The sequence below is a fragment of the Panthera pardus genome, unplaced genomic scaffold (assembly GCF_024362965.1).
Source record: "Panthera pardus isolate Hobbes unplaced genomic scaffold, ASM2436296v1 HiC_scaffold_3, whole genome shotgun sequence".
NCBI lineage: Eukaryota > Metazoa > Chordata > Mammalia > Carnivora > Felidae > Panthera > Panthera pardus.
This window is the reverse complement of record NW_026526876.1, coordinates 26,242,473-26,264,903: the sequence shown is the minus strand read 5'-3', so window position 1 is coordinate 26,264,903 and position 22,431 is coordinate 26,242,473. Positions and strand designations below refer to the sequence as shown.

General features: G+C 42.0%; 1 protein-coding gene and 1 long non-coding RNA gene across 6 annotated transcripts in view; one reads left to right on the top strand and one right to left on the bottom strand.

Moving 5' to 3' along the window:
• The window catches only part of HELZ (helicase with zinc finger), a 159,765-nt gene extending 148,769 nt beyond the window's left edge, over nt 1–10,996 (top strand). For all 5 annotated transcript variants that reach the window (XM_019466466.2, XM_019466462.2, XM_019466464.2 and 2 more), the window contains 2 exons: nt 518–770; nt 9,549–10,996. In XM_019466466.2, the coding sequence (XP_019322011.2) occupies nt 518–770; nt 9,549–9,886 (591 nt within the window). In that variant the 3' untranslated portion in view covers nt 9,887–10,996. The remainder of the gene's footprint in view (nt 1–517; nt 771–9,548) is intronic.
• A 519-nt stretch (nt 10,997–11,515) lies between these two features.
• Nucleotides 11,516–12,595, bottom strand: LOC109277065 (uncharacterized). The gene is made up of 2 exons (XR_002084988.2): nt 12,539–12,595; nt 11,516–11,742 (listed from the first exon to the last, which is right to left on the bottom strand). It is a non-coding gene; the product is annotated as an uncharacterized LOC109277065 (long non-coding RNA).
• Between the last annotated feature and the right edge of the window lie 9,836 nt (nt 12,596–22,431).

Here is a 22,431-nt window from a genome sequence, read left to right as displayed (position 1 = left end):
ACGGTAATAGAGTTTTAGAACTGAGGACAGGTAGTTCAGCTCCGTATTTTACAGACCAGAAATTATTATTATTTTAATTTTTTAAAATACCTATTTATTTGGGGCAGGGGAGAGGCAGAGAGACACAGAGACAGAATCGGAAGCAGGCTCCAGGCTCTGAGCTGTTAGCGCCGAGCCTGATGTGGGGCTCGAACCCACGGACCGTGAGATCATGACTGGAGCCAAAGTCAGATGCTTACCTGACTGAGTCACCCAGGTGCCCCCAGAACCAGAAATTAGATGTGTGTTATCATAGGACTACCTGCTAAGGGCCCGAACTGAGTTTTAAACCCAGGTCTCCTGAACACTGTGTCCAGAGTGCAGGCTGCTTTTTGGGGCAGGGTGGTGGGGAGGGGTGATCGTCACGGAAGAGAGTACTTTTGAGAACTGCTGTTTCATACAGTGGGATTGCTGTGTTCTGAAGGGGGAGGCGGTGTAAGTTCCGCTAATTCATGAACTCTCCGTTTTCTTTGTGTAGTATGAACCCAGAGGACCTGGTCGGCCCTTGTACCAAAGAAGAATCTCATCTAGCTCAGTCCAGCCTTGTTCTGAAGAAGTAAGCACTCCTCAAGACAGTCTTGCTCAGTATAAAGAGCTTCAGGACCATAGTAGCCAATCTTCTTTCAACTTTTCATCCCCGGAGTCCTGGGTAAACACCACCTCATCTACCCCCTATCAGAACATTCCGTGTAATGGACCCAGCAGGACAGCTCAACCCAGAGAGTTGATAGGTAAGACAGAATTGGTGCGTTGTTAAAACTGCAGTTTTTGACTACTTGGCCCCTGGAGATTTATGGAGTTTTTCTTCTTCTTCCCGCGCCCCCCCCCCCCATTTATATTATTATCTTTGAATCATATTTAATGCTCAAAGTTCATAGGTGTGTCTCAGGCCATACAGTGTTGTCCATATTTATGGTCTGAAAGGGAAGTAGATCTGTCTCTGGGGAGCTCATCGAGTGGATCATTTTTACCTGTGCGCATGAATGAAAGAAGTAATGGAATTTAAAGTGCATTTCTAAATAGAATCACCTTTGCTTGGGAAAAGTTTGTTTTCTGGATTTTGTTTTTTGTTTGTTTGCTTGTTTGCTCCCCAGGATTAGGGGCGGGAGTTGGTTGGGTCAACATCAGTTTTCAAGGATTTATTGTCAGTAAAGTCATTGACAGTTTGCTATACAACAGAGTTTGGCCACGAGAGAAACCAATAAAGTCCAGCATGTTGAGATTTAGAAATCCTGTGTTAATTCCTTATATTCTAATGAACTGAGAAATCTAAAGCTTTAAGAGGGAAAAAAAAAAATAAAAGGCATAGAAAGGCATTGGAATGGACAAGGCTCTTATGTTGTTGGGTAGGAAGTCTAAAGTCTTTAGCCTTGAATGCAGATAAATGCACTTTTATCCTTTCTCTGTTCCCTCTTTTTTAAACGAGATTAAATGTACGGAAACAAATGATACCGTTTGAGTTCTCTAACCTGTAGCCTTCTCTTTGTAGGCTGTAGACATTGATCTTTGTGAATAAGCCTGTGATCTTTGTTGGGTGAATTTCTGCCCTGGTAGCCTTAATCTTTGTATTGGGATTTAATTTTGTTCATTCTTAGCATGTGAATCAATTGTTTCTGCAACTGGCCCATTTTTGAGTATGTACCATACAAACATATTTTTAGAACAATAGACTTGGTAGGACAAAAGCATTAAAAAGATTTTGGTTTTGTTTCCTGGCAAGACACATTGTGATTTTAATTGTTAAGACATTCATTAATACCTGCCGTGTATTAATTGAGAAACATCTCATTTACAAAATCAGTAATAAGGAATTTTTTTTGAAGTTTTATTTATTTATTTTGAGAGTGAAAGTGTGTACGCGTGTGCACAAGTAGGGGAGAGGAGAGCCAGAGAGAGGAAGAGAGTCCCAAGTAGGCTCCATGCTGGATCCCACGAACCACAAGATCCTGACCTGAGCTAAGATGAAGTCTGACGTTTAACTGACTGAGCCACCCAGGTGGCCCTTGTTACTTTTTGGTTGTTTTGTTATAACTTCGTTGTATTTATTTATTCAAAAAGTTTTTTTGAATGTTTACTTACTTTTGAGAGAGAGAGACTGACAGAGCGTGAGCAGAGGAGGGGCTGAGAGAGAGGGAGACACAGAATCGGAAGCAGGCTCCAGGCTCCGAGCTGTCAGCACAGAACCCGACGTGGGGCTCAGACCCATGAACCCTGAGATCATGACCTGAGCTGAGTCGGGTGCTCAACCAACTGAGCCACCTAGGCGCCCCTATTATAACTTACTTTAAAGACAACATCCTTTCTCTCTCTCTCTCTCTCTCTCTCTCTCTCTCTTTTTTTTTCCACCTAAATTTTAGGATAACTTTTGGCCAAAATCAATGAAAACCTGACTTGAGCTGATAAGGTAGAAAGTTCCTAAATAACTGTCCAAAGTGCATGTCGTTTTATGGTATCTTTTCCACAAATATACAATTACTATTTTGTCATTACTGCTAGACAAATTGTAGTATTCTTTTGTTGAGAGTAACAGTTAAAGTATTAAAAAATGAGCTCAAGACCACAAGTCTCCTGAAGCACAACTATCAGTATTCATTTATTGATTCATTTTTAGAGGAGTGCAGCCATTGCCTGTCGTGGGCCAGAAGGGGAATAATTACCACATGGGAAATTTTTTTCTGAAGTTTGAGACTTGAGACTTCTTGAAGAAAACTGTTTATGTCATTTTGATTAGGAATTTAAAAGTGGTCATTGTGTCCGATATGGCCATATTTTCTCAATTTCCATCCCGAGAGCAAAGAACCATGTCTTTGACCTTCTTGAATGTTGGCTTTCCCATTTTGCCACTGATCGAACTTCCAAGTTCTCAGTGAATGCCTGCTGACCAAGGAGATAATGCAAATAGGTCTTGTGCCCATGAGGTTGTGGGTGGTCCAGTCACACGGCTCAGCCTTTACACCTGGTGACGTCAACCGGGCCACCGGATAGACTTCACTTCTCCCAACATACGGATGTGTTTGAGTTCTTTTCACTTATCTCAGGGACCTTACGTAGTACTCTGTCAGACATTCCCTATTAATGTACAGATGAAAATTTAAGATGAGATAGACAACATTGAATAACATCATTGCTTGTCAGATTAATAATAGTTTTAAAGAATAGTTTCTCTTATCTGGAATATATGTGGTAAGTCATATTAATAAAAATCTTGAACTCAGGGTTAAATAAGAACTGTTTTGTATGGATTACTTAGTTGAAAATATTTAATCGTTCTCATGAAAATGAGAACATGGTTAAATAATAAATCTTAGTAAAGTAAGTAAAAATAGTAAGTTCTTGAACAATCAATAAGATGTTTATTTTATGTGTTGTGTTAGACAGTACAGTCTGCTGTTATATTGAAATATTTGGTGAGGTTTTTTTTATGTTTTAAGTTTTTATTTAAATTCTAGGTAGTTAACATACAGTGTAATGTACATTTCAGGAGTAGAATTTAATGATTCATCATGGTATGTTTGTTAAACTAGTGCTTTTAGAAGCATTTTTTCCCCCACAAAAATCAATGACATTTAGATGGAGAAGTGGTAAATGTTCTAGAAAGATGTTAGGTAGTTTAAACTAATTTTGAAGAATTTTATGAATTTTTAAAGGTTTTTTTGTTTTGTTTTGTTTTTTTGTTGTGTTTTCAGTTTAGTTATTGATTTTGAGAGAGACAGAGACAGCACGAGCAGGGGAGGAGCAGAGAGAGAGGAGACAGAATCCCAAGCAGGCTCCACAGTGGTTACTTTGGGGCACTTGGGTGGCTTAGTTGGTTAAGCATCTGACTCTTGATTTCAGCTCAGGTCACGATCTCACAGTTTTGTGGGTTCCAGCCCCATGTCAGGCTCTGTGCTGACAGCATGAAACCTGCTTGGGATTCTGTCTCTCCCTCTCTCTCTCTGTCTCTCCCCTGCTCACACATGCTTGCTTGGTCTCTCTCACTCACTCACTCTCTCCCTCTCTCAAAATAAATAAATACAGATTTAAAAATAAAAAATAAAAATGAGAGGTTACTTAAATAAGTTATGAAGTGTCTGTTACATGATGTGGTTAGGAAAAAACACCAACTTAAGGCTTATCTCTGGTATAACTGACTTCTTTTCCTCTTTGGCCTTTTCTGTAACTTTCAAATTATCCTCAGTGAATGTGTATTATGATTACAATCCAGTACAATGTCAGTGAGGGAGAACAGAATTTACCGCCCCCAAGCATGCTCTTTGGCATAAAGATTATTTCAGGATGATTATAATTAAGAAACTACAGACACAGAAGCTCTGAAAACTGGGTGAAAGTTACCCTTTGGTAAGAGACATTTTACATTTACAAGGGAGGTCTCTGTTTGTAAGAATGTCTCCCTCTCTGCACCAGGAAGAGGATCGTTCTAAATTTCTAGAAACTATTAATGGAGAAAACAAGTTACCCTTAGGTCAACTTACCCTGCATAACAACCTTGTTCACTGTGCTTTTCCTGGTATCCTCACATAACTGCCTCACACACCCAAGATCTTTTGTCTTTAGCTGGACATGTCATTTTAGTTGCTGGTTTGGGCCATTTCAGGGAATTATTTGGGTTTCCTGGATCTCCCTCATGTATACAGAAGGTATACATGTTTATTAAACATTTGTTTGTTTTTCTCCTGTTCAGCTGTCTTACTGTAGGGACTGTCTCAGACAAGAACCTAGAAGAGTAGAGGGAAAATTATTTAAACATTTAAAGGATTGGAAAAAGCAGTCTTTGAGAGTAAGTCATGGTTTAGTGGACAATAAAATTAGGAAGAGTGGGGTCAAATTTTATTTTATTTAATGTTTATTTACTTTTTGAGAGACTGAGCACAAGCAGGGCAGGGGCAGAGAGAGAGGGAGACACAGAATCCGAAGCAGGTTCCAGGCTCTGAGCTGTCAGCACAGAGCCCGACGTGGGGCTCGAACCCACGGGCCGCGAGATCCTGACCTGAGCCGAAGTCAGACACTCAACCGACTAAGCCACCCAGGCGCCATTATTGTTTTTTTTTTATTTACATCCAAGTTAGTTAACGTAAAGTGTAATAATGATTTCAGGAATAGAATTTAGTGATTCATCACTCACATATAACACCTAATGCTCATCCCAACAAGTGTCCTCCTTAATGCCCCTTGCCCATTTGGCCCATCCCCCTACCCACAACCCCTCCAGCAACTCTCAGTTTGTTCTCTGTATTTAAGAGTCTCTTATGGTTTATCTCCCTCCCTGTTTTTATATTATTTTTGTTTCCCTTCCTTTATGTTCATCTGTTTTGTATCTTAAATTCCACATATGAGTGAAGTCATATGATACTTCTCTTTCTCTGACTGACTTATTTCACTTAGCGTAATACACTCCAGTTCCATCCACGTTGTTGCAGATGGCAAGATTCCATTCTTTTTGATTGCCAAGTAATACTCCATTGTAGAAATACCACATCTTCTTTATCCATTCATCAGTCAGTGGACATTTGGGCTCTTTCCATAATTTGGCTATTGCTGATAGGGCTGCTATAAACATTGGAGTACATGTCCCCCCTTTGAAAAAGCATTCTTGTATCCCTTGGATAAATACCTAGTAGTCTTAGTTGCTGGGTTGCAGGGTAGTTCTGTTTGAGTGGGGTCAAGTATTAAAGGATGTTAAAAATTAGATTACATATAGGAAATGTGAAGTAAAATTTATAGTTGTTTCTCCCCTACCTTACCCTGTGTTTATTTATATATTACAAGAAAAGAGAGCATTTTTTTTAATGTTTATTTTATTTTTTGAGACAGAGACACAGCATGAATGGGGGAAGGGCAGAGAGAGAGGGAGACACAGAATCAGAAGCAGGCTCCAGGCTCTGAGCCATCAGCCCAGAGCCTGATGCGGGGCTCAAACTCATGAACCGTGAGATTGTGACCCGAGCTGAAGTCGGATGCTCAACCCACTGAGCCACCCAGGCGCCCCGAGAGCATTTTTAAGAAATGGAATCGAGTGTTAACTATTACCTAGGTTAAAAATAAAAGGTATTTTGACCAGGAGTCAGCATATACAGCTCCTTTTTATTTAAGAAAGAACGCGTAAGTTCCCATATTCAAAGTTGAGCAGTTAACATATTAAATATCAAGGTGTACCATTATAAAATTAGTTTTGCGAAGCAAACCTTCAGGTTTGACCTTTCGTTTTTTTTTCTTTTTCTTTTTTTTTTTTTCTTTTTTTTTTGTAACGTTTATTTATTTTTGAGACAGAGACAGAGCATGAACAGGGGAGGGGCGGAGAGAGAGGGAGACACAGAATCCGAAACAGGCTCCAGGCTCTGAGCTGTCAGCACAGAGCCCGACGTGGGGCTCGAACCCACGGGCCGCGAGATCCTGACCTGAGCCGAAGTCAGACACTCAACCGACTAAGCCACCCAGGCGCCATTATTGTTTTTTTTTTATTTACATCCAAGTTAGTTAACGTAAAGTGTAATAATGATTTCAGGAATAGAATTTAGTGATTCATCACTCACATATAACACCTAATGCTCATCCCAACAAGTGTCCTCCTTAATGCCCCTTGCCCATTTGGCCCATCCCCCTACCCACAACCCCTCCAGCAACTCTCAGTTTGTTCTCTGTATTTAAGAGTCTCTTATGGTTTATCTCCCTCCCTGTTTTTATATTATTTTTGTTTCCCTTCCTTTATGTTCATCTGTTTTGTATCTTAAATTCCACATATGAGTGAAGTCATATGATACTTCTCTTTCTCTGACTGACTTATTTCACTTAGCGTAATACACTCCAGTTCCATCCACGTTGTTGCAGATGGCAAGATTCCATTCTTTTTGATTGCCAAGTAATACTCCATTGTAGAAATACCACATCTTCTTTATCCATTCATCAGTCAGTGGACATTTGGGCTCTTTCCATAATTTGGCTATTGCTGATAGGGCTGCTATAAACATTGGAGTACATGTCCCCCCTTTGAAAAAGCATTCTTGTATCCCTTGGATAAATACCTAGTAGTCTTAGTTGCTGGGTTGCAGGGTAGTTCTGTTTGAGTGGGGTCAAGTATTAAAGGATGTTAAAAATTAGATTACATATAGGAAATGTGAAGTAAAATTTATAGTTGTTTCTCCCCTACCTTACCCTGTGTTTATTTATATATTACAAGAAAAGAGAGCATTTTTTTTAATGTTTATTTTATTTTTTGAGACAGAGACACAGCATGAATGGGGGAAGGGCAGAGAGAGAGGGAGACACAGAATCAGAAGCAGGCTCCAGGCTCTGAGCCATCAGCCCAGAGCCTGATGCGGGGCTCAAACTCATGAACCGTGAGATTGTGACCCGAGCTGAAGTCGGATGCTCAACCCACTGAGCCACCCAGGCGCCCCGAGAGCATTTTTAAGAAATGGAATCGAGTGTTAACTATTACCTAGGTTAAAAATAAAAGGTATTTTGACCAGGAGTCAGCATATACAGCTCCTTTTTATTTAAGAAAGAACGCGTAAGTTCCCATATTCAAAGTTGAGCAGTTAACATATTAAATATCAAGGTGTACCATTATAAAATTAGTTTTGCGAAGCAAACCTTCAGGTTTGACCTTTCGTTTTTTTTTCTTTTTCTTTTTTTTTTTTTCTTTTTTTTTTGTAACGTTTATTTATTTTTGAGACAGAGACAGAGCATGAACAGGGGAGGGGCGGAGAGAGAGGGAGACACAGAATCCGAAACAGGCTCCAGGCTCTGAGCTGTCAGCACAGAGCCCGACGTGGGGCTCGAACCCACGGGCCGCGAGATCCTGACCTGAGCCGAAGTCAGACACTCAACCGACTAAGCCACCCAGGCGCCATTATTGTTTTTTTTTTATTTACATCCAAGTTAGTTAACGTAAAGTGTAATAATGATTTCAGGAATAGAATTTAGTGATTCATCACTCACATATAACACCTAATGCTCATCCCAACAAGTGTCCTCCTTAATGCCCCTTGCCCATTTGGCCCATCCCCCTACCCACAACCCCTCCAGCAACTCTCAGTTTGTTCTCTGTATTTAAGAGTCTCTTATGGTTTATCTCCCTCCCTGTTTTTATATTATTTTTGTTTCCCTTCCTTTATGTTCATCTGTTTTGTATCTTAAATTCCACATATGAGTGAAGTCATATGATACTTCTCTTTCTCTGACTGACTTATTTCACTTAGCGTAATACACTCCAGTTCCATCCACGTTGTTGCAGATGGCAAGATTCCATTCTTTTTGATTGCCAAGTAATACTCCATTGTAGAAATACCACATCTTCTTTATCCATTCATCAGTCAGTGGACATTTGGGCTCTTTCCATAATTTGGCTATTGCTGATAGGGCTGCTATAAACATTGGAGTACATGTCCCCCCTTTGAAAAAGCATTCTTGTATCCCTTGGATAAATACCTAGTAGTCTTAGTTGCTGGGTTGCAGGGTAGTTCTGTTTGAGTGGGGTCAAGTATTAAAGGATGTTAAAAATTAGATTACATATAGGAAATGTGAAGTAAAATTTATAGTTGTTTCTCCCCTACCTTACCCTGTGTTTATTTATATATTACAAGAAAAGAGAGCATTTTTTTTAATGTTTATTTTATTTTTTGAGACAGAGACACAGCATGAATGGGGGAAGGGCAGAGAGAGAGGGAGACACAGAATCAGAAGCAGGCTCCAGGCTCTGAGCCATCAGCCCAGAGCCTGATGCGGGGCTCAAACTCATGAACCGTGAGATTGTGACCCGAGCTGAAGTCGGATGCTCAACCCACTGAGCCACCCAGGCGCCCCGAGAGCATTTTTAAGAAATGGAATCGAGTGTTAACTATTACCTAGGTTAAAAATAAAAGGTATTTTGACCAGGAGTCAGCATATACAGCTCCTTTTTATTTAAGAAAGAACGCGTAAGTTCCCATATTCAAAGTTGAGCAGTTAACATATTAAATATCAAGGTGTACCATTATAAAATTAGTTTTGCGAAGCAAACCTTCAGGTTTGACCTTTCGTTTTTTTTTCTTTTTCTTTTTTTTTTTTTCTTTTTTTTTTGTAACGTTTATTTATTTTTGAGACAGAGACAGAGCATGAACAGGGGAGGGGCGGAGAGAGAGGGAGACACAGAATCCGAAACAGGCTCCAGGCTCTGAGCTGTCAGCACAGAGCCCGACGCGGAGCTCGAACTCACAGACCGTGAGATCCTGACCTGAGCCGAAGTCGGACGCTCAACCGACTGAGCCACCCAGGCGCCCCTGACCTTTCGTTTTTATACGTTAGCTATTCCAGTTTACGTAGTCAGTTCTTTTGCAAGCATTGATAAGATTCAGAAGTTTGATTCGATGTGTTGTGACTTCAACGTTCTGTGGCAGAAGTTGACCGTCCCCAGGGCTGTACCGTCACGGAGTTCCCGGGGACGAGAGCCCGTTGTGACACGCCGAGCTAACGAGATGCGGCAGCATTGCCAGGCGTGCCCTTAAAGCCGTGTCGCTCTTCTCCGCTTCTAGTTCCGCCACCCAAGACCGTCAAACCCCCTGAGGATCAGCTGAAGTCCGAGAGCCTCGAGGTGTCCAGTTCCTTCAACTATAATGTGCTGCAGCATCTCGGCCAGTTCCCCCCACTCATGCCCAACAAGCAGATCGCGGAGTCGGCCAGCAGCAGTAGCCAGCAGAGCTCGGGGGGCAGCAAGCCCGCCATGTCCTACGCCAGCGCTTTGCGGGCCCCTCCCAAGCCCAGGCCCCAGCCCGAGCAGGCCAAGAAGAGTAGCGACCCTCTGTCTCTGTTCCAGGAACTCAGCCTGGGGAGCTCATCAGGCAGCAATGGCTTTTACTCCTATTTTAAATAATCACTTTTTTTTCCCCCTCCGGGGCGAATGTTTTGATTTCTGTTTATATCAATAGAATTAAGATAGTTGGACTTCCTCTATAGATGCACAGTTCCCTTTGTTTTAATATTAAATATGTTCTCACTTAATTGCTTTGCTGCTAGACTTGCAACTAATTTTTTAAAAGTATATTCCATTATTTTGCATTTTCGACGTGTCTTTTGACAGCTTTTATGTAGAATAAAAAATATTTTTAAATTTGTGTATTGTTACATATGTTTGCATCAAGCTAGCAGCTAAGAGTTAATTGTGCAACTATAAAAAAAAAAGAAAAAAAAAACTTTGTCTAAAATGTATTTAAAAAGAAAAAAAATTGTAAGTAGCATTTACATTTATTCAATAATATTACCATATGCTGGGTTTCTGTACCAGAAATGGCCAGTTGATGTACAAATGTATGTTATTTTTGCTTAAATTCATTTAAAATTTTTTAAAATAAAGGGGCAGCATCTTCTAAATACTTTAAGTTTTATCAGTTTTTTTTTTTTTTTTGTGACAAGATGCTGCATTCTAAAACTTTTATAGTTTTAGACTCTGTATGATGTGCTATTGTAATCTCCATCCACTGTAGGATAGAGTTAAAGGCATTCTTTGCAGATGTTATCTTGTATGCCACTGTTTTTTGTAACATGAAAAAACATTGGCATAGTTAGTTATTTTTTGGACAAGCTGTACTTCAAGCTTGTTTTTAACGTTAATTTGATAGTGTGTGTGTGTGTGTGTGTTTTTTTTTTTTTTAAACAAATCATGAAGCTGAAAAATTTTTAGGATTGTTGGTGCTTAGTAGACTTGATAACTATTTTAAAAATGCGTGAATTTAGTAAAATCCTTTTTTTCTCACTATGCATGTGTAAATGTTTGTAATCTGGCTTTCTCCCCCCCTCCCCCCCAGTGGTATAAAGAATTGTGCCGCTTTAAGGTTTGTTTTTTTTTTTTTCCCCCTCCAGTAAAAATTTTGGTACCTTATTTGATGTTTACATTAAAATGTGACATTATTCATGGCAATTCAAATATTTTGCAAACTGTTTTGTTTGAGGAACATCATTAAAAAGAAATCTGATATTTGTCCAACATGTATCAAAATTCATCGAAATCTGGGGCAAAAAACTACCCTTGTTTTTCATGTCTTTCGATTCTTATAATCCCACTGAACTTGTATAAAAATATAAAATTTAAATAGCCATCTTAAATATTCTACAGTCTAAAAATTGTTTTCAGTGAACTTTGGTAAAATCCAAAGCAAAACATTTACCCTCTTAAAACTTGTGGTCTTCTAACACCCTTGAAACAATGCACGTCCTTCTTGTTTTCCTGATTGGGTAGTCCTACTTTTTCTACTTCAGAGAAATCTTGAAACTACAACATAACTTTTTTGTTGTTGTTCTTTTTGTTTTGTTTTGTTTTGTTTTTGTTTTTTAAATCACGTAAGGTTCGGAAACATTGCTGATGAACCAGTGAATCCTGATGATCCATTCAAAAATAGTTTTTTTGGAGGACTACTTTTGAATAGGCCATCCTGTATTCACAGTACAATTTTTGAAATGGGGTTGAAAAGTGGTGGCAGGGTTAAAGAAAACTCCTCGCATCTCCTCCATGACTGGAGTTTTATTGCTGTTGGCCAGCTCCAACTCCCTGTAATCCTTAGACAATTTAGGAGAAGAGGACGCCTTTAGTTAAGGGTTAGTGAGCCTGCAGGAAAAGGAGAACACCTGCTTTCTTCAGCTCTTTCTGCTCAGAGTGGGTGCACATCATTTGCCTGCGGCTTCCGTTTATGGGCTGTGAGTCTCCATGTGAGGCAGTGGATGGAGACCTGTGGACTGTAGACGTGTTAATGGTTAGTATAAATCACAGTTGGAAAACAGAGCCAGCAACTTACGGCACCACATTTTCTCTGTCTGATGTCAGACCGCCACCTTTAACCGTGTCACATTTTGCTCAACGTAACTTTAGTCACAAGAAGTTTTTGTATTTCGACTCAGTGACGAAACGCAAGATAGAGCCCAAATTAAAATCAGATCTTCCTGACGGGAGGATGTCTCTGAACAATAATTTTTTCATCCGCGATTCTCCCCCACAATGCAAGTCAGATAAATGTTTCAGAGCATTTTGATAATTATGAAGACAGAACTGGCATGTCAGGGCTTTGAGTTAATCCCTTGTCATGGAGTCCTTGCCTGATTTTCTGTTTTCCATACTTGAACCTTTAAAAAATATCAATTTTAACTTATTTGTATTTATATTTAAAGAGGTCAGGTGCACACCCTACCACTTTATATAAATATACTGATGTTGGAAGCTTGGGATAAGGAAGCTGCTGAGTTGTGGTGACACCCCTGTTCTAAGAAGTTATTTCCAAAAAACTAAAAACAATAGCTACTTATTAGTTCCTTGCTCTGCTGTGTCCCAGTGTTCCTCCTTTCCTGATAGTTCTTAACAACCGGTCAAGTATTTGGATATTGTTTCCATCTCCTGCCCTTGTAGATTCAGTTTTGAATGTGTCTTCTAACACATTTACTCTTCCTCAGTGTTACGTACTGCCATCTTTCCAGCTGAGCTTTGAATCTGTCATTTGCGCGCGTGTAACGTGTTGCAATGATCCTGATTGAGTCTTACCGGGGGAATCATTGTTAGTTTCTATGGAAACGAGGCGTGGCTCATGCTGTCTGGGTATTCCTTGGGTAGTAGTTAGCAAATGCACACAAAGCAGACTGAGAAAACAGCTTGTGTGTTAGTTTCATCCTTAGTGTTCAGACGGAACTTTTTTTGTTTTTTTTGAAGAAACCTTGATGTTAGCTCTTGGATGATACCAAGTATTACCGGCTTCCTTTTCTTCTAGTACTGATTTCTTTTAAGTGAAGTTAATTGTTCACATGCTGTCTTTCTACTTCTTTGTTCTTTGTATCACTCTGAGGTGTTTCCTTTTTCTTGCCAGAACTTTTTTTTTTTTTTTAATTCATCTCGCTTTTTAATTTCAGTGCTGCTTGAGATTTTCTGTTTTTTTTTTTTTTTTACCTTAAAGAAATTCTTTTGGCTGATAGAATTTGTAGAGTGTCTGTGCTGAAGTTTTTTTTTTTTTTCCTTTCCTGATTTTATTTAAGATTTGAAAAACCTCATGATTCAGTGTAATGTGGATATTTTCTGGTGTTGCTTTTAAAAGGAGCTTTGGTTGCCATTTTGGCACATGCTTTGCCAAACTGTTATAGCAGAGCTTTGTTTCTGATTCATCAGTAGTTAATTATTGACCATTTAAACTAACATGACCTTAATGTTCCTTTCCTCAGACAGATACGCTTTCTATCCAGGTCACTTTGTATATGCGAAATAACAAACTGCTTTGTGTGGTTTTTTTCATGAGAGATCCTAGAATAAGTTCAGGTTGAGTGTAAACGTCAATTGGTCTTTTCAGTTCAAAGAATTGCCGAATAAGTAAAATACACAGAATTCCCACTGAATAAGCATTATCTAATTCAACATAGCAATCTCCAAGACCTATTTGTAAAAATAGTTTCCTTGTTTATGGAGGCATTGAAATTGCTAAGAAAGCTAACTGAATTTCCTCGCTTTGAGATAGGTAACATATAGTAGTATCCTGTTCTAGTGTAGTTACTTTACATGTTTAATATTTTTCATGTATATACATCTCGAGAGCAACAAAACTATAAGCATCTAAGAATGTATCTCTAGCTACTTTGGCTAGAGAGAGCCACCCATGCCTGAGATCCAGGGTGTGAACAAACAATTTCAAGATAAAAAGAAAATTAGATTTACTGAAAGAGTTGTTTAAAAAGACACCTGTTATACTTGGATAACGTTTCATATTGGAGTTGTCCTTAACAAGGTAATCCCAGAAAAAGTTTAAGAATACATGATTGAAACCTTAAATATATTGATAGATACAGATTGCTGCCTTAAAGTGTTGTTTAGGCTACCATCCACTTCTTGTTTTCTTCTAGCCCCACAAAGGTAGTAATTTGTCCCTTATGGTTTACCATGATTTATAATTACTTCTTGTGAGCCATCCCCCTAACATACGAAAACCCTTAATTTCTACCACCGCCATATGTGTCTTCCTAAATCTCAAAGTAAATGTGTTAATCTGATTTTTCTCTCCCTTCTTTGCCACAATCGTTAGAAATAATGGATAATGTTCTACGATTTCTTGTTCAGAATATCACATAGTGATGTCGTCTTTTTATAAAGATACGGACCGCCATGAAAGAGTAAGTGACATGCTAGTCTTCAAAGTGCTCATTATATTAGGCGTCTCGAATTTCCCTTCTACTTGAAGTTGGATGTTTATTTGCTGAGATTTTATTGTAAAGCTGCTAACTTCACACTTAGTACTTTCATACATCTGCTTAATTAGCAATTTCAAGACCATTGTTAAAAGGAGTGAATCTTACTAACGTTTAACACTCTTCTAAGACACATTCAGAAAATGTTATTACTTTAAACTAGAATAACCAGACATTAAAAAGGAGACATTTTTAGTGTAACATTTAAAATTTTAGAAATGATGGGAAATATCTACTTTGGAATAAACCTTAAGGAAACAGTCACAGGAGTTTCTTAAATTTTTTTGAAGGGAGGTACGTGATAGAAGAATCTAGACTTAGTAATGTGAGCTGTGGTTAAATCCCAAACCCAGTTATACAGTAGTCTAAAGCTTCTAAAACTGAAGCGTGAAGAAAACCCAGAGACATTCATATACGTATAGTTTCAGTAATCAGAGTATTAGACCAGACTTTATTTGCAATTTGTTCAACAGAGAGATTTTATTTTGATACAAATATTAAGCATAAAGCATAGTAAGTTTTATATAATTCTATGAGTTCATTAAACAATATTATGGAATTTTCATTATGTTCTTGGGGTGTCTTTTTAGCTATTTCTACACCTCATATAGGAGGCCTCTTCTGTATTTTATTTTGCATACTAGCATGTGACTGCCTGCCTTAGAACTATGTCTAGGAGGGAAAATCAATATTACTTTTTAAAAAAATGGGGTTTTTGAAATGAATTTTTTCATTACTACTTTTTTTGATGTCTGAGAAGTAAAAGGGGGTAGCAAGTTACATAGTTTCAACACAGAAGTCACCCAATAGCATCTGTTTAAATATCTATCCTATTTTAAGATTTTAGAAGTTTGAGCAGGGGAGAGCAGTGATTCTCAAACTTTAGCCGGCATCAGAATTACCTGGAGGTCTTGGTGGAATCCAGATCGCTGGACCCCACCCCAGAGCTTCTGATCCCAGGCTGAAGCCTGATCATTTGCATTTTCAACAAATCTTCAGGCGATGCTGCTGGTCCAAGAACCACACTTTGAGAGTCGCTGGTCTAGAGAAAGCCCGAAGGTCTTTCCAACCATGCATTTCTTTCCTCGATGTAAACAACCGATCACTTGAGACATTTTAATAATTCTGATGCCGCGAGTGGAACATTCATGGAGAAAGATTTCTAAGGAGAGAGGAGAGCCTCTGGAGTGGCTGTCGCCACCCCCCCCAACCACTGCCGACCCCGCTAAAGGTCTGTGCATACTTGTCCACGTCAGGGTGCAGGCCCTCATTCATTTCTGGGGCGAGTTTGGTCTTGTGCACCCTGCAGCCTGGGCTTTGTTCTAGAAGCTGTGCATTTGTTTGGTGTGCTTAGACTTGTTCTTGATCGTACATGTGGAGATGAGAATTGTAAAAGGAAGCCATCAGAACGTCACAAGAGGCACCGAGTACAGGAGGCCCTGTCTTAGGATGGCAGTGACATGGAGCATGGGAAGCAATAGATAATCCCCAAATAATGTGTTCGTAGTTTTTATGGCTTTTTTGGTTGGGGGTGGGGGGATGAAGGTGAAGGGTTTGCGTTTCAAATTATGTGTTTCTCAGGTTAACAAAGTTATTTTGGACTCTCTGCCATGCCGGCAGGTGTTAGGGGAGCCTGAAGTGTTGTATATGGCAGAAAATTGATGATTGTTTCTGATTACTTTGCTACTTAAAAAAAAAAAAAAAATCCATATATGTTTGCAAAAACAGTCTAGGGGAATCTACCAGCTACACAGCATGAGTTATTCATAAACCATAGGTGCACATGTATGAACAAGTTATTTTTGAGAAAGAAACTGTCTATGATACAATAAATCTGAGAAGTCTTTTTAAAATTCATATATTACTGTCATTGTTGTTTATGTTCCCCCTGGACTGCAGCTTGAGGGGTATCGGGCTCTGCCTCTGGTTTTTAGTTTGGCTTTGAATTAACTGAGATACTAGAAAGAGAAAAGATATTTTAAGGTAATAGATTATAGAATGGCTTAGACGTAGAAGCGCACATGATAAGCCTCCCAGAGCGCACAGCTTTGGAATTCTTCAAACACAGCACTTCCTCCTTGAAAGGCTCGATTACCTTCAGTGGGGATTGTTTCTACGTTCAGCACAGGTCACTCTGTCCATTTCCAACTCACAGGGAGCTTCGGTTTATTTACATTTTGCTTTGCACGATGCCTTGTCTACAAAGACCTCTTTCTGTCTTTCAGTAGGTCAGAGGGCTCTTGTGTCCAGGTTGAAGTCCCAACGTGTGGGCTCCACCTGAACATGTTTCTCAGTCCCCCCCCCCCCCACCCCACCCCGCTGCCACCATATGGAGGAAGGTCTTGGATTTCCATATATCCAGACCATGCCTGCTTCCTGTCAATCCATGTATATGACATTGTACTGTATTCGCTTTCTGTGCCAGTCATCTGACCTGATTCTTTGGAACCCATGAAGGTACTGGTTATATGTAGTAGTTGTATCCTAGGTAAAGATGGTGATTAAAATACCTCTCCTCTAAATTATAAAGGTAATGGGTTTTGCATTTTATTAAATGGGTCCTGTTATTAGTGACAGGTGGTTTTTTTTTTTTTTCTTTTAATGCTTCAAAAATACAGTTCTTGTTCAGCTAACTTCATACAATCAATTACTTAGCAAATTCATACCAGGTCTTAATTTGTCAGGTCTTCCAGAAGGGAGGCTAGATATGAGATGGTCTGTTTCCACCTCTTCCAAGGACCAGTTGTGCAACCGTCGAATAATCATAATTTCTGGAAAAATTATAACAATTATTTTTTTTTTCTTCACAGTTAACGATACCTCACATCTGAGAGGTTCTAATACCTAAAGAGTTTATCCTTAAAAGTAAAAATGACTTTGTACCATAAAATAACCCCAAACCCACTCTCTAGGGTCTTTACTTTCTTCTTTCTTTTTTTTTTTTTTTTTCCCAATCGTTTTCTTTTCTAACCAGGTTTTGGAATTACTTTAGCTACTTTGGTTCCTTAGAACAAGTTTTCCATTTGGGGGCGGGGCGGGGGGCGGGGCTACAGTTCTTACATTGTGATCATTGTCTCAGTGAAGTTCTTTTGTCTTAAAAGATTCATGGTAACAAAATGTATTTTACTGCTACAACTAAAATGTATTTATAATAAAATGCCTTTTTAATAATTTGGAGATTTGTTTATTACGTGTGAATTGCACTTCTCTGCCTCCTTTTACTTTTATGATCAAAGGTCTGACTGCAGTTAGGCGCAGCACTCTGCCTTTATCTACGATACTAATCAGTGAAACTAGCCCAGAGTAACAACTCAGTGTTAATTTGTAAAATTCAAACTAGTTTCTGGAAATTTGCAACTTCACGTAAATCTCTGAACCCCAGCAGTAGCAAAGGCCTAAAGGCTTAAGGTGTTACCTGCGAGGGATCGGCGAGAAAACGTGCCCTTCTCGAGTTGCAGGTCAACACGGACCTAAGTAATCGGGAAAAAAATCACCAAAGTCACTTGTTAATGCTGGGTTTGTGCAGCCCAGAATTTATTTCGGAACTCGTAAACCTAATTTATGTCAGTCCACTGTGTGGGTATAATAACACACCGCACAGTGGTGTGACAGGCATTAATTCAACCCACCCCCAACCCCAAAATGCTGGCTGTGCAGAAAATTGCCCTGAGTCAGGGTCTTAGTTTTGTTGGGGAAATAATTCTTGGCATTTGCCATGATGTGATTTTGAGAAGCATTAGCAGGTCACAGAATGTTTTGTGTGCCCGGCTATTTTATTTTTAACATCCTGTTAATGTGGCACCATAAATCTAACTTGAATATACTGTGCCTGAAGTTTGTAAATGTAAGTGGATAGGGCCATCATCCTGTCCTAAGGACAATGCATAATCCTTCCTCACAGCAGCGAGTCAGTTTTTAAGCTAGGGATCGTGTTTCTTTGAGTTGGATGGATACGATACGACATACCTCATCTCTGGGTTTTGGAAAGAGAAACGCTTCTTTACATATAAATCAAATGGATTAGGAGGACTCCCTGAGCTGCTGTCTGCTCTAGATGAAGTAACCCAGGCTCCATCTTCACTGGGGAAATGGAAACGACTCTCAGGTGTGAATCCCTGCGCCACGTCGGTGCTCCCCAAAGCATTTTTCTGAGAATGATAGGAGTGCGAAAGTTGGCGAGAAAATGTGATTTCATCCAAACTGCAAGGTGGGGCCGTTGTGTGTGGGGTGCAGGTCAGGCACAAAGATGGAAAGTTGGCTTGGTGGAGGGAGAGCTGGAATGGGCTGGTTACACTTCAGCATCCAAATACCCCGGTGGTTGGTTTTAAGCAAAGCTGCAGGTCCCTCCTTCTGAGATGGACTCTGCCGCTTGACTTACACAGTGTTGTCCAAACAAAGCACTTCCCTGGTGGATGGAAATCCCTTTCTTCAGGTTTGAGGAACCCCATCGTTTTATTTTTTAATTTTTTTAATGTTTATTTTTGAGGGAGAGAGCGCGTGTGCCCGCGCGTGCGAGCGGGGGAGGGGTGGAGAGAGAGGGAGACGCGGAATCCCAGACAGGCTCCAGGCTCTGAGCTGTCAGCAGCACAGAGCTCGACGCGGGGCTCGAACTCACAAACCGGGAGATCATGACCTGAGCCGAAGTCGGGCGCTTAACCGACTGAGCCACCCAGGCGCCCCGAGGAACCCCATCTTGATTGCATTGCCTCTCAGTCCATCCTACCAACTGCAGCCAGAGTTCCTCTTCTGAAACAGATCTAGTCATGTCACTTTTTTTTTTTTTTTTCTGAGACACCCCCAGTGCTTTCCCATCACATCCTGAATTTCTTAGCTGGACTTTGGAGGCACCCCTCTTATCCCCTGCAAGTCTTATCCCCAAGTACTGCACCCAGCAGACTAAATCAGGCCGCTCGCCCTTCCTTCCCTGGATGAGTCCTTGACTTTTTTGGAGTATGCCCTCAGCATAGTGTGTATTACAGGTAGGAGTTTGTGAGTTTCTGGGTGGCAGACATCATGTCCTATGACCTCTAAACCTACTGGCCCTATGCCTTTTGCATAGCAGGCCCCCGGACGCTTGCTGAACTGGCCGGTTCTCAAGCTTGGATTGAGAGAGGAACTTCAAACTTCACCTTCTCCTCCCACTGACGTCCTTTGCCAGTGCAGTGTGGCCGGACGGCAACTGGGCGGGTGTGATGGCCTTGCGTCGCAGGAGGAGCAAGTTCTCCTGTGCGGTGCCGCCCCCACCCGCTCCACACAGCTCCCTGAGCTGTGACAGAGCATTAGCATTTACTGGTATTTTGTGTCTCGCCAGGTGTTACTGCTAGAGCCCGTAGTTTGACAGCTTCACCATGGTTATGTCAATTTTGATGGATGCTGCCTACTTCAGCACGTCCCGGTCTGTAGGCACATACCTACCACGCAGCGTTTCGGGAAAGTGATGAAATGCCCCTTTGTCTGAAGCCAGCTCTGGTTGATTGGAAATCCACAGAGGGAGGTAATTAAATTGAACAGAAGCTGTAGCCTGCAAAATCCGTGGTATTATCTCACCCCTTAGCTCATTAAAACGGGTGCTCTGCAAATTGATTGGAAGCACTGTTTCAGGAAACCGCTGCTAATCCCCCAGAAGAAAGTGGCTCTGGTGAGGTGCTCAGAGGAGCCAGCAAAGGACTCTGGAAGGTGGGTGTGGCTGGCGGGGGGCAGGGTGCACGCTCCAGGCTCCCCTGCAGAAGAAACCAGTGGTGTGGTGCTGTTTGCTCACTAATTGAACAGAAACTGTAATCGGAGGCGTCTGATGACCAGCCTTCTGGGTGTGGGCCGACTGCCTGGAAGTTTGGAGACCTTGCGAGGGAAGCTCGGAAATGTTCTAATTAGCGTTTAGCGTTTTGTCCCCTTGATGTACAGAAGCTCAAGGGAGCCGCAAGGGAAGGGGCTGAAGTCGCCGAGTGGGTGCTTTGTCTCTGTGCCTGCTCTTCTCACCTACCCGCCAGTCAGGTCTTTCATCCGTTTGGAAGCTAGACGGGTCCGGGTTTTCACGAAGCCAAACGGCTGCTCTAGGCTGAGGCTCTTGCTCTAAGAGAAAGTTTTGAGGATGCAATCCTTTGAGCTGCGTGACCAGGCTTCAAGCTGGTTACGTAACCCCGAGACAGAACGGGGGGGATCGTTGGAAGGTGGGTAAGCAAACAGGCTAGATCTGATGGATCAACCCTCCTCAGGACGACTCCTTGGGCCTCTGAGGACCACGTGATTCCTCCCGGGTTGGTTCCGTAACAGGGGGGAAGGTAAAACTATTTGGGGGGGGGGGGACATCGTGATCTAGCACACTTGAGAGTGGTTTTGAGTCTTCCAGCAAAACACTCCTGGAAATCTGTTCCTACGGCCTGTCAGCTGGTGTGCTCCAGCCCCGAAAGTCACCCCACCCGGAAGACCTGCCACCACGTGCTCTGTTAGAGTGAGCCCAGCTCGCTGGGTCTCACGAATCAGGCCGAGCGCAGGGACGGGCCCCTCTGGCTGCGGACACCCAAGGCCAGGGCGCCGGCTCTCCCTCTCTCGCTTCTAGAGGCCTTACTGCTCTCCCCGGTCGTTCCCCGCCCATCTCCTGCCTCCACCGCCTTCTAGCTCGTGCACCTGCTCAACGCGCCAGCGGGTCCCCAGGGCACTGTGTGCGGGCTGCTGTGCGGAGAGTTTGGAAAAAGGAGGCTGGTGTGGGGAAGGTTCTAGCTGCTGGGATAACTCTGAAGAAAATGCAGCCCTTCCCTTCCAAGAGTTTATAATCCAGCAAGGCACGAAGACATGATGAATTGCTCCCAGTGGGGTAAGTAGCGGGAACGTGAGCCCAGCGTCAAGGGCACAGGAAGGAGGGAAGCATGAATTTTGCATGAGGGGTTGGAGAACATGTCGCCTTGTGATGTCTGAGCTGGGCCCCACTTACTCCACTGGGAATAAGTCGGACTTCAGCAGGTTCGGGCAAGGGGGCAGGCCACATGCCCCTCCGTGATGCCAAGATCCACCCAGACCCCACAGCACTTCAGTTTTTTGTTTTTTGTTTTTTGTTTTTTTAATCTTTATTTATTTTTGAGAGAGAGAGACAGAGTGCGAGCAGGAGAGGGGCAGACAGAGAGGGAGACGCAGAACCGGAAGCAGGCTCCACGTTCCGAGCTGTCTGCCCGGAGCCCGACGCGGGGCTCGAACTCACAAAAGGCGAGTGCGTGACCTGAGCCGAAGTCGGACAGTTAACCGACTGAGCCACCCAGGCTCCCAACACAGCACTTCAGTTGTAAATCATCCGCCATAGAACTGCAAGTCCCTGAGGGACAGGGCCTCGTCATGCCCTGGTTTAGCACGGTGTCCGGGATGCAGTGCTGATCCTCAGTGAGGCAGAAGGAATAATGGTCCCCCAAAGGTGTCCACATTCTCAGAGCCTGTGAAATATGCCCACATCCGAATCCCCGGGACCTGATACTTTTTGTGGAAAGGGGGACTTTGCAGATGTGATTAAGTTAAGGGTCTTGAGATGAGGAGATTATCTCGGATTATCTGGATGAGCCCAATGTCATCACAAAGGTCCTAATAAGAGGCAGGCAGGAGGGTCAGAGAAATAGATGTGATGACGGAAGGAGAGGTCAGAGGATGCACGAACCGGGAAGGTAGGCGGTCTCTAGGAGCTGGGAAATTCGCATCTGGAGCCGCCGGGAGGAGCCATCTCTTCTGGTGCCTTGATCTTAGCCTTATAAGAATCATTTCAAACCTCTGACCTCCAGATCTGTAAGGGAATAAATCTGTGTTATTTTTAGCCACTAAGTCTGTGTGATTTGTTACGTCCAAAGGAAATAAATGTAATCAAAAGCACGTATCTGCTGAGGCGAAGGACACCCCTCGTGGGAAAGATGTGAACCGGCTAGCTGTGTTTGGAAAACCTTTTCTCTCGGTGGCCGGTGAGCAGGACACAAGTGGCAGAGAGGCTGGCCTCGGGCGGCGCGGGGGGGGCGGCAGGGGAACAAGACAAGGGCACGGGTTTGGGAGTCATTTCAGAGGCAGAATCCGTGAGGTTGGGCTCGGTGAGCAAGCGAGGGGTCCGTCAACCAACCTACAGCAACTTAACGGCTTGAGCGAATGGACAGATAAGGTGCCATCGAAAGGAGGGAACTAAAAGTGCAGAACAGGTGTGGGTAAGCAGCCAGAGGTCGGTCGGGTCTGGACTTAGGTGTCTGGGGT